We start from the raw sequence: 16567 nt of genomic DNA on the forward strand, positions 1-16567 counted from the left end.
CCTCCTCCTCCTCCTCCTTCTTCTTCTTTTGGTTTTTTCGAGACAGGGTTTTTCTGTATAGCTCTGGCTGTCCTGGAACTCACTTTGTAGACCAGACTGGCCTCAAACTCAGAAATCCGCCTGCCTCTGCCTCCTGAGTGCTGGGATTAAAGGCATGCGCCACCATGCCTGGTGTTAATGTTTCTTTTAATGTCTCCTTTTCCTACAAACAGCAACCAGTTCTCTTAACTTCCAGCCAGCCGTCCTCCCAGTTCCCAACCCAGCCACTTCAAAGGTTTCTCCCAACCAGTCCTCCCTCCATTCCCTAAAAGTCTGCATAAACAGTCCCTTCTCCCAGTTTTCCCAATTCTAGCTTTCCAAACTATAACAACTATTCTGGCCTATCTGCTCAGCTCAGCTTCTCCCGGCTCAGCTGCAACCAACTGTCCTCTCTTCTCACTCTGCCAACCCAATTCCCTTTCAACTGTCCCCTAATATCTTCCCTGGCCCAGCTCAGTTTCTCCAGCAACCTTCTCCTGTTTTCACTCTGCTCAATTTCCTGGCTCTGCTGCACCAGCTGTCTTCTTTTGTCTCCTACTGGATCTTCTTTCTTTCTGCCCCAACTGTCTTCACTAACCCCCATCTCTGATCATACTCTTCTGCCACCTGGCACCTTATCCCCTTCTCTCAGCCTCTGCTGGCATTTTATATGCTCTCCTCTTCCCAGAAGTCCAAGAGGCAACCAGACACTGAAGGTCATAAGGTCAAGCAGTTCTCTTAAAGGACCAGTTGACTAGCAACTGGAGATCCTTTAAAGGGTCAAGCACACAACATAAAGCACACTAAACCCAAGACCATTTCCCCCTACTTCTTCAAGAGTTGGGTATTTATAGTAACCCCTGTTGGTCTCTTTTTCTTAGGGATTATTTTCAATAATGGACCCACATGGAAGGATGTGCGGAGGTTTTCCCTAAGCATCCTCCGTGACTGGGGAATGGGGAAACAGGGTAATGAGGCCCGCATCCAAAGAGAGGCACATTTCCTGGTGGAGGAGCTCAAAAAGACCAAAGGTTAGTATCTCAGCAGTCGGGAAGGGTTGTGGGTAGGCTCCCAAGGACATTGAACAACCTGGAGACAGTTGCAGCTAAAGGAACCCTGGGGAAGGAAGAGATCAAGTTGGTCCCCTGGTACTGCCTTCTCGATTTGAGACCCAGCTCTTTCCGGGAGAGCAAAAGTGGCTGCCAGGCATGACTGTTGTTCCCTAAGTAGCATTAAAAAGTAAAGACACTTGGAGGCTTATACATTCACTGTGTCCTCAGTGAAAGCTCACAGAAGACTGGGATGGCTAGGGAAGGCAGACCATGGTGACGTGCTCGATTTGTTTTCCAGGCCAGCCTTTTGACCCCACCTATCTGATTGGCTGTGCACCCTGCAATGTCATTGCGGATATCCTCTTCAACAAACGCTTCGATTACAATGACAAGAAGTGTCTGGAACTCATGAGTTTCTTCAATGAAAACTTCTACCTGCTGAGTACTCCCTGGATCCAGGTGACCAAGCTCCTCCTTTTCCGTAAACCTTCAGTTGCACTGTTCCCATTAGAAGGGGAAGAAAAATTCAGGTTGCATGAGAGGGAACAACCTAGAAAGTCTAACTACAGGAACATACAGGAGGGCATTTGACTAGGTTGGCTCAGCATCCTTCTCACTTCAGGATCTGTGTACACTTGAATGTGTAAACATTCCTACCCACACGACTTGGAGAACAACACTCTCAAAAGACGCCATGGGACCCAATATTTTAAACAGTATGATAAAGATGACCATAAATTCATTGTTTGGAGGCTCCTATCAGTTACATAGTTTTGTTCTCCTTAGGCTTACAATTACTTTTCGGATTATCTACAATACCTACCTGGAAGCCACAGAAAAATCATGAAAAATGTGTCTGAAATAAGACAGTACACACTTGAAAAAGCCAAGGAACACCTTCAGTCACTGGACATCAACTGTGCCCGGGATGTGACTGACTGTCTCCTCATAGAGATGGAGAAGGTACAGAGCAAGATGGGCTTGCTAGGATGGCCAGGAGTGCGTCATCCAGGGCTGACGTTATGACCCAATCTCTGGTGCTGACACTGAGCACCACAGATGCATCTTGATGGCCATGGTTTTCTATAAGCACACTTGGCTTTGGCATGACCACCATTCTCTTCTCTGGTCACATTTGGATGGCAGAGGCATCCTCCAGGCCAAGAAGAACTGCAACCCTTTCAAAAATCTAGTCTTATCTGAGAAAACTTTTGGTATTTATTCATCAGTTTTGCTTAACTTCCAGAGTTCTAGGTTCCCCCACCTTCATTTTCCTTCAGCCTCTCAGCTTCTTGCATGCTTATCCCTTATTTTCTTGCTGAAAACATGTAAACTCCTACACTGATTTCCTCTAGATAATTTCCATTTGAGAAATTGCAATCAACTCAGCCTCCTCCTGGCCCTGCTCCAAAAAAACCCGGTCTTGAGCCTGAAAAGAGGCTGAGCCTGACCCCTACAGCTTAGGAAGGTCATAGTCATTATTAGATAATCCTGGCACTACTGACCAAGGCAAGACCCTGTGGCCTGATTAAGAAACCCTTTCCTGTGCTTTGCCTATTTCCTGGAAGCATCGGTTTCCCTTGTCGTGAGGCAGAAAGAGCTGTTTCTGATAGCACAACGAGTATGACAAAACCTGGTCCCTCCCTTATAAAGAGCAATAGACATCACCTTCTTACACCTAAAGAGATCTTACCAGATCCCTATCTGTCTCCAACTTCACAGGAAAAACACAGCCAAGAACCCATGTACACAATGGAAAATATTTCTGTGACTTTGGCCGACCTGTTCTTTGCAGGCACAGAGACCACCAGCACAACTCTGAGATATGGGCTCCTGATTCTCATGAAATACCCAGAAATTGAAGGTACATGAATGAGAAGTCAAACTCCCATATTCATATCTGAGACGTGTCAGGGTCGCCCTGTGCAATTCAGGCCTCAGCTGTCACTCTGTGGCCCAGTCACTAAATGAACTTCTTTAAAAGCACATGACCCTGTATGTGCCAGGACCTAGTATCCTGAAGACTGGCTAGTCCCCTACACACTCCACTGGGATGTTTATGGCCAAGTGCTGAAACGGAAAGGGGAATGAGTCTGTGATCTGCTCTGTAAATAATTTCTGATGAAGAAAACAATGTTGCAATTTCCCCTGATAAGTATTTCCTAGATTTATAGGCTGTGACAGGGATACCAGTCAGGTTGGAGTCATCCCAGAGCATCTTACCCCAGGAAGCTCTGAAGTGGATGTTGAAAGAGAAGCAATTCAGGCTGTCCTAAATCCATTTCACTTCCTCTTCAAGGCTTAGGAAGCAAAATCTGGGCAGGAAGAATTCTGTGCCTGAAGCAGGCATGGGGCCTTAACCCAGTATGCAGAGGGTCATACATACATTTACCACATAGAGGAAGTGTGAGGATCCCTACATGTAAGTGACTGGGGCTCACCTTTAGTAGAGAAACAGGGGGCTGACAAACTAAGGGGAAGGTGCTCGAAGGCCTGAAACCCTGCCATTCTCTGAGCTGGGCATAGATCTGGGCAGCTACTGTATACAAAGCAATGTTTCCCAAGAACATTACTGTGTATCTGTCTGGTCCATGGCTAAGATCTGAGCTCTGGCCTTCCTGTCAGCAATGCCTTTGACTTTCCACACCACACATAAAAAACATGAAATGTGACTAAGTCCAAGGAGGGAAATATACAAACTACAGTAGCTAGAACTTTTATTACTGTGCTAGGCAAACATAAATTTTAAAATGTTTTAAATTATTAACATAATGAATTTCTAATATAGTCAAGGAGTAAGTAAATGTGACAGCCATCTATACATCGATTACCAAATTGGGCATCTATTGACATTTTGTGATGTTTGCTTTGGAGCTATTTAAAAAGTGAAGCATTATACGGCTAGCTAGAGACCCACTAAATCACACTCCCCTGCCTCACTCCCCAGATACAGTGATGCTTCCGGTCCACTATGTAGCATGTCTGTGTGACTTGGACATTTAATGTTAACTAATGCATAACTATTTATTTTATGCATGCTTTAGTATTATACCATATCATACACAACTTGCTTTTTTTTAACTCCACATTAATTATAAAGTTCCATAGTAAATCCCAAACACAGAAAGACCAAGGAACTTGACAAAGGTTGCTATTACCTGTGTTATGATCACGGGGGCTTTTAAATTTCATTAACTATAGACTAGTCTGTCACCCTCTTCCTAATTTTAACAATAGTAAACTGTTCTAGAGTAAATAATACAAAGATTTCCCTCTAAGAAGACATTTCCAAGACCCTTTTATCTCTACTCCTGATTGGAAAAACTATCACAAACTATGACAATAGATGCCCAAACTTCCTGTCAACTGTGAATAAGATCACAGGTCTTAACTTTCACTGGCACTTGTAAGGAAATGATTTAGCAATTCAAAGTACTTAGGGATTATAAATGTATAATATAACTCAGGGTTAAGTGCTCCATAAACATCTACTGGGTGGCTTGGCAGATACACGTTAGAATTAGACAGATATGTAGGTGAATGGAGCTATTGCAGGATCATTAGATAGATGGATGAAAGGGAGAATGAGTAGGTAAGAATGTGGAGGGTGCTATGGGCGGGTTACAGGGGTAAATAGGTGAGCAGGCAAATGGAAATGATCATAGATATGGGTAGATGGTATGTAGACATCAATTCTAGATTTAACCCTTGAGGTTGACTTTATTCATATCTTGGCAGAGAAACTTCATGAAGAAATTGACAGGGTTATTGGGCCAAGCCGTGCCCCTGCTGTCAGAGACAGAATGAATATGCCCTACATGGATGCTGTGGTGCATGAGATCCAGAGATTCATCAATCTTGTCCCTTCCAACCTACCCCATGAAGCAACCCGAGACACAGTGTTCCGAGGATACGTCATCCCCAAGGTCAGGCATGAGTTTGAAAGCACTCCATTGGGCATTGTTCTGTTAGTTTATCACCCAGGTTGCCCTTCAGGATAGAGACTCAAGAGGACCTTTGACCAGCATATATATATATATATATATATATATATATATATATATATATATATATATTTGGATGTGGGAATCAAGCCAGCATTCTCTCCTGCCCCCACAGAATGTTTCACCCATAGTCACTCCAATAACCTCATGACCAAAGAAATCAAAGAAATGGAAAATGTCACCTCAACTGGTCCAGAGGATTTGTGAACCACTCTAAAACTGAGATCCCATGGCAGCACAATCAAGCCTGGGACCCATCCTATGAAAGATATCAGGCCTCCCTTTTCATTTAGACCTGATCTGATCCCTGTCTCTTTTTCTACATAGTCCTTAAATAAACAACACTGCAAATTTAAAATATGCTAGCCTACATATGTAAAATTCCAACAGCCCTCTTCACTAGGGTCTTCCAGATGAAAGCCTAGGTTTTGTTAACTTGACTGACAGAACTTCTACTTCTTCCAGGGTACAGTTGTAATTCCAACTCTGGACTCCCTTTTATATGACAACTACGAGTTTCCAGATCCAGAGAAGTTTAAACCTGAGCATTTTCTGAATGAAAATGGGAAGTTCAAGTACAGTGACTATTTCAAGGCATTTTCTGCAGGTAAGCAGAGTTCAGTTGTGTCTTCCCTGGGAAACTGTCTTGATCAGTCCTAAACGTCCTTCCCATGTGCTCTTCCCCCATCCTAGATGAGGACTACCATCTCAATTCCATTTTGCCCCTGTAATATACCACCCAAGTACATTTGTTCCTGTTGAGAGAAGTCAATTGACATATTTCACAAGGAGTCCAGGAAATGAGAGTTCTGGGTTGATTATCACAGAATGGACATGGTTTTCTAATTAATTGTTGAACTACTTCTACTCTAACCAAACCCAGTAAAAGCTCTCAAAACTGTATTACCTAATTCTTCATAAGTTTCAACAAAAATTACAAAACTCTATTCTTTAGCTACCTGGGCTCTTCTTAGGAAGCATCCAGGCCTCCCAGATGGTCCCATCGCAGGGCCCCACCTAGGGTTCCTGTAAAGGGAGATCCCACAGTCAGTTCAATAATTTTAACAGTCCATGTTTACACAGGCTTCACTTGCCCCCGCTTCCTGGAGTTATGGCTGATACAGTTTGGGCCCATTTCCCTAAACTACTACTTGTTTATGCAGTGGAGCTCTCAATGATTGGAGTCAGTAGCTGGTTCGAGTCAGTGTCACTGACATTCATGCTCTCTGACATATGGGCATTGGTGTTCTGGGACCAAGGGCAAGGATGGAGACTGACTCCTAGTTTAGGTGGTGTACCTGAAGCCTCCTCTCACACCTCCACGCCCTCAATGTTATTAGTGTTAGCTCTGCTCTGCTCCCTCAGTACCTCATCAGCACTGTTGTCTCTTCTAGGAAAGCGTGTGTGTGTTGGAGAAGGCCTGGCCCGCATGGAACTGTTTCTGCTTTTGTCTGCTATTCTGCAGCATTTTAATCTGAAGTCTCTGGTTGACCCTAAGGATATCGACCTCAGTCCTGTTACAATTGGCTTTGGCAGTATCCCACGCGAATTTAAACTCTGTGTCATTCCTCGTTCTTGAGATCTGGAAACTGCCTGACACTGCTGCCCATCATTATCCCTTAAAAAATGACTGTTTAAAAAATTCCAAGCGTATGGAGTTCCTATCATAAAATGAAACAGGAAAGAATATTGATGAACTATGTTAGTTGTGGATTTAATGAGAGCCTTGTCCCCTTGCCCATGTGAAAGTTCCCCAGTGAGTGAATAGCATTTCACAGCCAGTAGCATAACATCTTCTAATCTATCTGTCCCTGACTTCTCAAAATAATTTGTTTGCATATGCATGGATGATCTGGTTATCTGCCCATCACAAGACACTGAACTAACAATATATTCAAAGTTCTTTTACCATATAGGTATCATATTCTTAGGTTCTTGGGATTATAATGTGAGCAGCTTTATGCTGACCCAACTTTCCAGCTCATTTATGTTGGGGTTCTACTTAAACCCAAAGTTAACAAACACTACGACAGTGACCCCACTGAAGGTGTTTGGATCATCATAGCTCCACAATGGCAAGACTGCTTCCAGGAGGGAAAAAAAGTGTCATTTTAGAATTTACTTTGGGGCAGAGATGTTTCAACTTCATAGATTACTGTTACAGAAATTCTCAAGTGACAAAGGAAAGATAGGATGTATGTAGCTCTATGGGCCATTAACTAATTGTAGCATCATCTGGACACTGTCTAAGGTCAACACCTGGTCAGCAGAGTCACCAACTATCTTCTCTTGGTGGTAAAGCTTGAGATGGTTCAAGCCTGGCTGTCTTTTCGAGGAAGGAGCATTAACTTCACAAATACAGTTGCAAAAAAAGGCATGGTGGCATACATCTTTAAACCCAGCACTCAGGAGGCAAAGGCAGACAGGCAGATTTCTGTGAGTCTGAGGCCAGCCTGGTCTACATTGCAAATTCCAAACAAGCCAGGACTAAAAATGAGATTCTGTCTCAAAACAAAGAAACAAAACAGGAGTACAGTTCTTTAGAAGACTTAGTCTGGCCTTAAGGAACTTACTATTTAAGGAACTTAAAATACACTGTATTTTAGTGTACATAAAATACAGTAACTGTGGCAACCTATAGAAAACTTTGTCCCTGAATCATGGCAATGCTACACAGCAGATGTCAATATCTGTAAAAATAGGGTTGTTAGCATCAACTTCTGCATGGAAGGGAAGTATCAAAAGACCCTCATGAGACCCTTACAAAATCCTCTTCTAGCATTCCACTAAATTCCCAAATGTTGCATTCTGTAAGATGAAAAAAAAAAAAAAGAAACTGACTGAGGCAGAATTTTAAAAGATATAGCTCTTGTAAATCCCCCTGCTAACTCATTTATTCACTGAGTTGGATTTGATAGAATCTTTCCTTTTTGTCCCCTTCCATATTTGAGGAAAAATATACATTCATTTGCATCTTACCAGGAAAACCACACAACAAATGGCAACCAAACAAGGACCCAATAGAACCAAAGACGAATGGGGAAGGTCTGCCCATTTATGTCCTCCTCAACCAAAAGAGCATTTTTAGTTTAGGATGTTCCTGGCAATAGTTTGGGATTGCTCACAAACAATATAGACCACATGCAGACTTAAATTTCATTTATTTTGCTTGAAGAATGAGGTGGTTTAGAGTGATAATTAAGAGCTGGTGATGTGTCTTCTTTTTGTTTCAAAGTATATGCTATTCTGGGCCTACATGAGGGAACTAAATTACAAAGTGGCTTCAGATCCTGTGAAAATGTCCAGATCTGTATCCTTCTGTTCAAGAGTAGAAGAGTGTGTCAGATACTAGTGGTGAGCAAGAGACAGGGAAAGCATTTACTAAGGGCCTGCAGTGTGGACCCTAAGCTAGGTGAAAATCAAAATTGAGCCAAGACATCTCCAGGTTCAAAGACATGAGGGGCTTGGCCCCAACACCCATTCTTCCACTCAGCACATACTCAGATGAAGCAGGCTACACAAAACATCCCCATGTGATGTTTGGAGTTAGTATATCCCCCAGGCTGAGGAGGGTATTAGGTCCTGCTTGATGGGCGCTCTTGGACTGTCTCCTCGTGGACTTCTACGGGTTTAGGACTGGCCTGTAGGAGGTAAAGGCCCAGGCATTTTTCCCTGCTCCTACCACCCCCTTCTACCTTTCTGTGCCCATGCTACCATGAGTTTGCACCTCTGCCTCAGCTGTGCCTCCTCAGTAGGAATGCCCTTTCCACAGACTATACTCTGAAGAATGAATACCACTTTTTTCCTTTCCCTTCTGTTCCCGGATTTACCGTCCTCCATGAGCTGTCGTCTTCATTTTGTGTAGTATGAGCAAGGATCTGTACGCCATGCTTTTCCAGTTCTTCTTTCAGCCTGTTCAGGAAGAGTGAATAGCGAGAATAAAAGCAGAAAAATCAAGAAAATATGAAGAGACATACAGGCAGAACAGGGGAAACAGCTGCCATTCACCTTCCTGGGAGAAATGATGACACAGGAGCTCCATGCCTACCTCTGCCGTTTCTGCTGTAGCTGGTGGCACCTCTCCTGCAGCTGCTGGTGCTGCTGAGCTGCAGCCTCTAGGAACTCCTCAGCTTTCTTGTTCTCATCCTTGAACATCTGCCTGATAGTGTGGGAAGGAGTCAGTGCTAGTCATTTCCTTCTCCTGCCCCACCCTGCATCTTACATTGCTGCAGCTGCCTCATGGCTTCGGAGGAAGAGTCCCTCAGTGAGGCTGGAAGAACCCTCAGGCCCACCCAAGGCACACAGCCGATGTTTCACATCCTCCAGCTTTACTTTGATCAGTTTCTCTACAGAGAAAAAGAGTAATAAGAAGGTAAGGGCAGGTTGGTGCAGGTGAGAGTCACCCTTCTGGCCCTGACCTCACCTTCCTTGAGCAGCTGCTCCTTGCTGCTGTCCAAAACACACATCTCCTTTGTCAGATGTTCAGGCTTCTGGGGTGGGGAGCACAAACAAGAAGATATTTCCAGATCTCCTGGCTCACTTGAGCTTCAGAGAAGCCTGTATACATCGAATCATTTCTCCTCTCAGTAAGTTTCACTTCCTAGGACCCTGCCACTTGGTGTATGCCAGCTATGGTGTAAGCTCGGGGGCACTGATCTTGTCATTCTCTCTCCTTGGACCTTTTAACCCTGTAATGAGGTTCAAGGGAAAGTATTCCAAACCCTAAAATCTGCAACCCTACAATCATGAGTCACTCTCTGAGAACTTAGTTATTAGTGTATCTTTCTCTCTTCTCTCCTCCTGGCCTACTCACTGACATAGAGAACACTGAATGGACACAACAACATGAGTGAATGGGAAGGACCAATACTGAAGACACCAAGTACCTCAAGAGTGGTCACCAAGGACTGGATTTACGATGACAGCAGGACCACCAACCAATGCTTTCATAGGGACAAAGTATAATAGGTGACATAGTGTTGTATGACTCACATGAAATTCCAAGGTGTCCTTATGTTGACTCATCAAAGTCTCCAGATGTTCTTCAAAATCCAACCTAGGAGCCAACCACAAAGCCATGATAGCCATGAACTACCACAGAGCTTGGTCAAGGTCTGAATCTATATAGCACCCAGGGACTTCGTGTCCACTCTTACACAAGGAATACCTTCACCCCCTTGATCATCCAGGACTATGCCTGGCCATCCAGGGCGTCACTATACCTACAGCACATCCCCAGCCCTTGAGGTTTACCTCAGTTTTCTTAGTTTGGCCTTCTCATTGTCGATCTGGGAGTTCAGGAAAGAAATTCTGTCTTTACACTCCTGTAACATGCTGTGCTTCCTGGGAAGGAAACCGACACTCAGCCATATTATTTGAATGACTCTCCTGGAGGGAGGGCTGGGGGCTTCTATTCTGTTCCTCCACATTCAAGCCTGTGTCTAACATAGCAGGTGGTGTGGGAGGTAACAGGAACACTTAGGGAGACCACTACAGGCATGGCATCTTACCTCTGTGCCTCACTTTCCTTCTCCTGGCAGTGCAGCTGCATAATCCTCAGGGTCTCTGTAAGGATAACAACAGGGCCCTCTGAGTGCTTGCTAAGGCATCTAATTTGGCAAATAGAACAAAACAGATCACATCAAGTCTGTGGACACTTGACTGGATTTTGACATTTTCTGAGTCTGGTAAAAGCCATAGGAATGTCACAAGGTTGGGAGTTCTTAAGTTTCTAGCTACTAGAGAGAATGAGCTTAGATAGGGTATCACAAAGCCTAGAAATGGGTAATATGGGAATACCTTCCTTTCTGTTCAAGATATCCTTCAGACGTACTTTCTCTTCATGTACTAGAAAAGATGATGAAGGTTCAGGCATTAGAGACCAAACACAGAAATGTCAAGGGCAGTCATATGAGAGGCAAGTATAACTGTGACCCTAACCCAGATGTAGTTTCCTTAAGGTAAGTTCCTACCTTTATGGGTATCCACATTCCTGTAAACACAATGTGCCCTAATTTTCACAAAAGATATCCATATACATGTATAACAACCACTGGGACCGGGAAAAACAACATCAATCAAAAGGGCTATGTGATCAGGTAATGCATGATGACTAAGAAAGACATTTCTAATAATATACAGCTGCTGGTGTGAGGCAATAACTTGTATTATCTAGGGCAATACATGGAGGATTATCTCTGCAAAGAACTCAGGGCAGAACTGGCCTCAAAGGCATTTCCACAACCCTCCTGTTAGAAAATGGGACTGCTAGAAGAAATGAGGTTGGAGAAAGACAAGAGCCATGGCCCTGGTGTTTGCAGGACTGCATTAGGAGAAGTCTAAGACATTATAGAAACCTCTAGTGACTCTCAGTTAACTTACATGAATCCAGTTCCTTCTGCAGGTTATCCCAGACAGTCTGGGCCTCTCCAAGCTCCTCACTGGCTTTCTTTTTTGCTTTACCAAAGAGTAGGACAAACATTTGGTAAGTACAGCCTCAAGGACAAATGAGGAGATTTCATACACTCCCCTAAAGAAAACTTAGAGGGGGCCCAGATTTTACAAAGCAAGAAACAAAGCTTTCTAAATCCTGGCCCTTCTTGCTAGGCTCAGGTGGCAGGGCAGCAGGGCTGTGTTCACAGGCAAATGACTATGGCAGTTAGAGGCAGAAGGGCCCTGCACTTATGTTCTCATGAAATAACTACAGAAATTTTAACAAGAACCCCTGTATTTCCACTTTTTATTGGGCCTGGCTGGTTAAAACTTGTAGCTAGTCCTGGATGGTAGCCAATCACTGAGCTCACCTTGCTGAACCTCATTAATACGGTTAATCAGGACCTCAACCCGGGGCTCTAGACTTCCCACTGCAAAGCAAAAAGGAAGCTCATTATTGATAGGATATGTCTACCTGGGATTCTGCAGCTTTTACTTCACAGAAATCTCCTAAGCATCTCATATGTACAGGTGCTACATTATGGTCTCAATCTAGGATTGTGGGGACAAGAAACAGGCCAATAGAGATCCTGAGTCAAGCTGTAGGAACTTCATTCAAGAGAAATGAAGCAAGGGGAGAGGTCTATAGGCAAAGGTCAGAAAGTGTTTCTCAGATATGGGAAAGTGTCTTGGGGACCTTCCATCAAGGAAGGAAGGCCCTCAAGCTCTCTAGGTAAAGTGGAGGGTGTCCTGAGGAGGAAATGAGAAGGAAACAGGATATATGTGATCAAGTAGAAGGTGACTGGATGTAAAGTGGAAGAGGGTTATGGGTAAAACCTCTGGATCTAACACACTACTGTGGGGTCAAAGGAGACCTGGGACAGTGCTCCTGGGAAAACATATTGCCTTCTTCTGTTCACTCTCATGCTGCTATAACTTTGAATCATCATGGCTCCCTTTTTAATTCAAAAACTAAAATTTAAGGGACAGTGAGATGGTTCAGTGGGTAAAGGCATTTTCTACCAAGCCTGACAATCTGAGTTTGATCCCTGGAACCCACATAGAAGGAGAGATCTACCCTCTGACATCATTACATGGTATGTGTGAGCATGCACATTGCACACATACATATATACATACACACATATATACATACATACACACCAAATTTTCTTTAAAATTAAAACATGTTCAGAAACATCTATTTTTATTTTATGTGTATGAGTGTTTTGCTTGCATATATGTATATGTACCACACATATGTCTGGTGCCTACATGGCATCAGATCTCCTAGAACTGGACTTACTAATACTTGTGAGACACCATATGAGTGCTGGGAAACAAATATGTCCTTTGCAAGAGTATTAATGCTCTTAACTATTGGGCTACCTCTCTACACACACACATCCAAGTTTAAATTTTAAAGTTAATGTGAGTAAAAATAATTTCTTATTTTTGTGAATAGCAATGCTTAGAGATGAATCTACATCTGCCTGACTTCAAACCTCATAGTAAGAGACACGTGACCTTTCTGCAACTTTTTCACCATGTCCATTAAGTCTTCAATTTTCTTTGTGGACCCATACTGCCCTGTGGAAATAAAACAGAACATTTCAAACTCAGCAGTATAAAATAGCCAGAAGGATCCAATACCTAGGCTTATACTGAGATTAGCTGAGGAAAGATCTCTAACCAGAGCAGTGTTACTGATCCTTATCCCAAATGAATAGTACAAAAAAGTGAAAGTGACTGGGCCCTTCCATGGTTATCCTTTTCCTACAGGTTACGATAGCACCACACATATTCTCTTCATAAAACTCAAGGTGAGGCCAGTGCTATATTTAATTTCTCTTGTGCTGCTGATATTATCAAGCTATGTCTCATAAATATGACACTAGGGTACTAGCTATAATTATGTCTACCTGTAATCTTAGAACTTAGAGAAAATGACAGGAAGATCATCATTTTGAGTCCAACCTAGTCCACATCACAAGGTCAAGTCCATCTTGAGCTACACAGAAATCCTGACTCAAAAGGCAGATGGCTAGGGATTCATCCAAACCTACTACAAAAGCTTATACTAGACAAAACTTGTAAATCTAGATGAAATGTATGGTTTTCTAGACAGATAATACATACCAAAGTTAAATCAAGATCAGGTAAACTATCTAAACATTCTTATAACCCCTAAGGAAATAGAAATAGTTATTAAAAATCTCCCAACCAAAAAAACAAAAACAAAAAAAAAAAAAAACATACCCAGGGCCAGATGGTTTTAGTGCAAAATTCTACCAGACCTTCAAAGAAGAGCTAATACTTCAAACTATTCCAGAAAATATAAACAGAAGAAACACTACCTAATTCATTTTATGAAGCCATAATTACTCTGATATCTAAACCGCCTAAAGACCCAATGAAGAAAGAAAGCTTCAGATCAATTTCCCTTATGAATATCAATGCAAAAATACTCAATAAAATTCTCACAAAACGAATCCAAGAACACATCAACATGATCATTCACCATGATCATGTAGGCTTTTGTCCCAGCGATCCAGGGATGGTTCAATGTATGAAAATCCATCAACATAATCTACTATATTATAAACAAACTCAAAGAAAAAAATCACATGAACTTCTCATTAGATGCAGAAAAAGTCTTTGAGAAAATCCAAAGTTAAAAGTACTGGAGAGATCAAGAATTCAAGGCCCATACCTAAACATAATTAAAACAATATATATCAATCCAACAGCTAATATTAAATTAAATGGAGACATACTTGAAGCAATCCCACTAAAATCAGGGGCAAGTCAGAGCTGACCACTCTTTCCCTACCTATTCATTCAATATAGTACTCGAAGTTCTAGCTAGAGCAATAAGACAAAAGGAGACCAAGGGGATACAAATTGGCGAAGAAGTCAAGGTATCACTATTTGCAGATGATATGATAGTATCATTATCATTATACATAAGCGACCCCAAAAATTCTACCAGAGAACTTCTACAGCTGATAAACAACTTCAGCAAAGTGNNTGAATATAAAATTAACTCAAACATATCAGTAGCCTTCCTTTATACAAATGATAAACAGACTGAAAAAGAAAATAGGGAAACAACACCCTTTACAATAATCACAAATAATATAAAATATCTTGGTATAACTCTAACCAAACAAGTAAAATACCTATCTGACAAGAACTTCAAGTCTCTGAAGAAAAAAAATCAAAGACCTCAGAAGATGGCGAGATCTCCCATGCTCATGGATTGGTAGGATTAACATAGTAAAAAATGGCCATCCTACCAAAAGCAGTCTATAGATTCAATACAATCCCCATCAAAATTCCAACACAATTCTTCAAAGAAAGAGCATTTCTCAACTTCATGTGGAAAAACAAAAAACCCAGGATAGAGAAAACAATTCTCAACAATAAAAGAACTTCTAGGGGAATCACCATCCATGACCTCAAGCTGTACTACAGAGCAATAGTTATTTTTAAAAAATGTATGGTATTGGTTCAGAGACAGACAGGATGATTAATAGAATAGAATTGAAGACCCAGAAATAAAACCACATACTTATGGGCACTTGATCTCTGACAATGAAGCCAAAACCACACAGTCGAAAAAAAGAAAGCATCTTCAATAAATGGTTCTGGTCTAACTGGCAATTGGTATGTAGAAAAATGAAACAGATCCATATCTGTCACCTTGCACAAAGCTCAAGTTCAAGTGGATCAAGGACTTCACCGTAAAACCAGATACACTGAATCTAATAGAAGAGAAAGTAAGAAGAGCCTCAAATTCATTGGTACAGGGGCAGGAATGATTTCCTAAACAGAACTCTAATGGCTCAGGCTCTAAGATCAAGAATTGATAAATGAGACCTCATGAAACTGAAAAGCTTCTGTAAGGCAGAATACACAGTCAATAGGAAAAATCGGCAGCCTTCAGATTGGGAAAAAAATATTCTCTAACCCCACATCTGATAGAGGGCTAATATCCAAAAATATATTAAGAACTCAAGAAATGAACTTCCAGTGGAGCAACATGCCTAAGTTTTATTGTGACTACTGCGATACGTATCTTACCCACGATTCTCTGTCTGTGAGGAAGACACACTGCAATGGTCAGAAACATAAAGAGAATGTAAAAGAATATTACCAGAAATGGATGGAAGACTGGCCCAGAGCCTGACTGACACCACAATGGCTGCATTTCAACACAGATCCTTCCAGCTCTGTTCTCTGCTCCTCTGCCTACAGGGGCCATGATCCCACCTCCCCCGCCCCAGTCTCCCAGATCCTCCTCGGAGTGGCATGATGCCTGCATCCCGCATGGGAGGCCCTCCCATGATGCCAGTAATGGGTCCCATCCTCCTGGGATGATGCCTGTGGGACCAGCTCCTGGGATGAGACCACCCATAGGAGGCCACATGCCCATGATGCCTGGGCCTCCAATGATGAGACCTCCCGCCTGCCCTATGATGGTGCCCACATGGCCTGGCCCTACTCAGACAGACAGATAAGAGCAGAAAAGCTCTTTATCATTTTGTATTTCTTGTTCCATTTCATCAGGAGATCTTGGTGCTGAGCCTGAGTGTTTACTAGATGCATGACAAGGAACTTCCCTTCCTAACAGAATACTTTTGGAGGGAGAAGTAATACAAAAAGGTGTGGTGTTCATTTATATTATGAAATGTGAAAATAAAATCACCAGCTCTTTTCCTGAAAGAAAGAAAGAAAGAAAGAAAGAAAGAAAGAAAGAAAGAAAGAAAGAAAGAAATTAACTTCCAAAAACCCAATTAAACCAATTTTAAAATGGGGTACAGAGACAAACAGAGAATTCACAATGGAAGAATCTCAAATGGCCAAGAAGCACTTAAACAACCCTGAGATTCCATCTCACACCAGTCAGAATGGCTAAGATTAAAAATTCAGGTGACAACAGATGCTGGTGAGGTTGTAGAGAAATAGGAACACTCCTCCATTGCTGGTGGGATTGCAAGCTTGTACAACCACTCTGGAAATCAGTCTGGCGGTTCCTCAGAAAATTGGACATAGTAC

General features: G+C 42.3%; 2 protein-coding genes and 1 pseudogene across 2 annotated transcripts in view; 2 read left to right on the plus strand and 1 right to left on the minus strand.

Annotated features, from left to right (window-relative positions):
- The window catches only part of LOC110329381 (cytochrome P450 2E1), an 11617-nt gene extending 4843 nt beyond the window's left edge, over positions 1-6774 (plus strand). The window contains exons 3-9 of the mRNA XM_021208991.2: positions 900-1049; positions 1369-1529; positions 1857-2033; positions 2793-2934; positions 4809-4996; positions 5540-5681; positions 6469-6774. Of these exons, the coding sequence (XP_021064650.1) occupies positions 900-1049; positions 1369-1529; positions 1857-2033; positions 2793-2934; positions 4809-4996; positions 5540-5681; positions 6469-6653 (1145 nt within the window). The 3' untranslated portion in view covers positions 6654-6774. The remainder of the gene's footprint in view (positions 1-899; positions 1050-1368; positions 1530-1856; positions 2034-2792; positions 2935-4808; positions 4997-5539; positions 5682-6468) is intronic.
- Positions 6775-8216: 1442 nt separating this feature from the next.
- The window catches only part of Syce1 (synaptonemal complex central element protein 1), a 12177-nt gene continuing 3826 nt past the window's right edge, over positions 8217-16567 (minus strand). Inside the window, exons 2-13 of the mRNA XM_021214940.1 lie at positions 13034-13096; positions 11878-11937; positions 11456-11530; positions 10874-10921; positions 10585-10639; positions 10328-10417; positions 10067-10130; positions 9498-9564; positions 9297-9420; positions 9123-9233; positions 8905-8986; positions 8217-8715 (exon numbers count right to left, since the gene is read on the minus strand). Of these exons, the coding sequence (XP_021070599.1) occupies positions 8650-8715; positions 8905-8986; positions 9123-9233; positions 9297-9420; positions 9498-9564; positions 10067-10130; positions 10328-10417; positions 10585-10639; positions 10874-10921; positions 11456-11530; positions 11878-11937; positions 13034-13096 (905 nt within the window). The 3' untranslated portion in view covers positions 8217-8649. The remainder of the gene's footprint in view (positions 8716-8904; positions 8987-9122; positions 9234-9296; positions 9421-9497; positions 9565-10066; positions 10131-10327; positions 10418-10584; positions 10640-10873; positions 10922-11455; positions 11531-11877; positions 11938-13033; positions 13097-16567) is intronic.
- Positions 15548-16029, plus strand: LOC110333352 (annotated as a pseudogene).

Source organism: Mus pahari, chromosome 1 (genome assembly GCF_900095145.1).
Source record: "Mus pahari chromosome 1, PAHARI_EIJ_v1.1, whole genome shotgun sequence".
NCBI classification, from domain to species: Eukaryota; Metazoa; Chordata; class Mammalia; order Rodentia; family Muridae; genus Mus; species Mus pahari.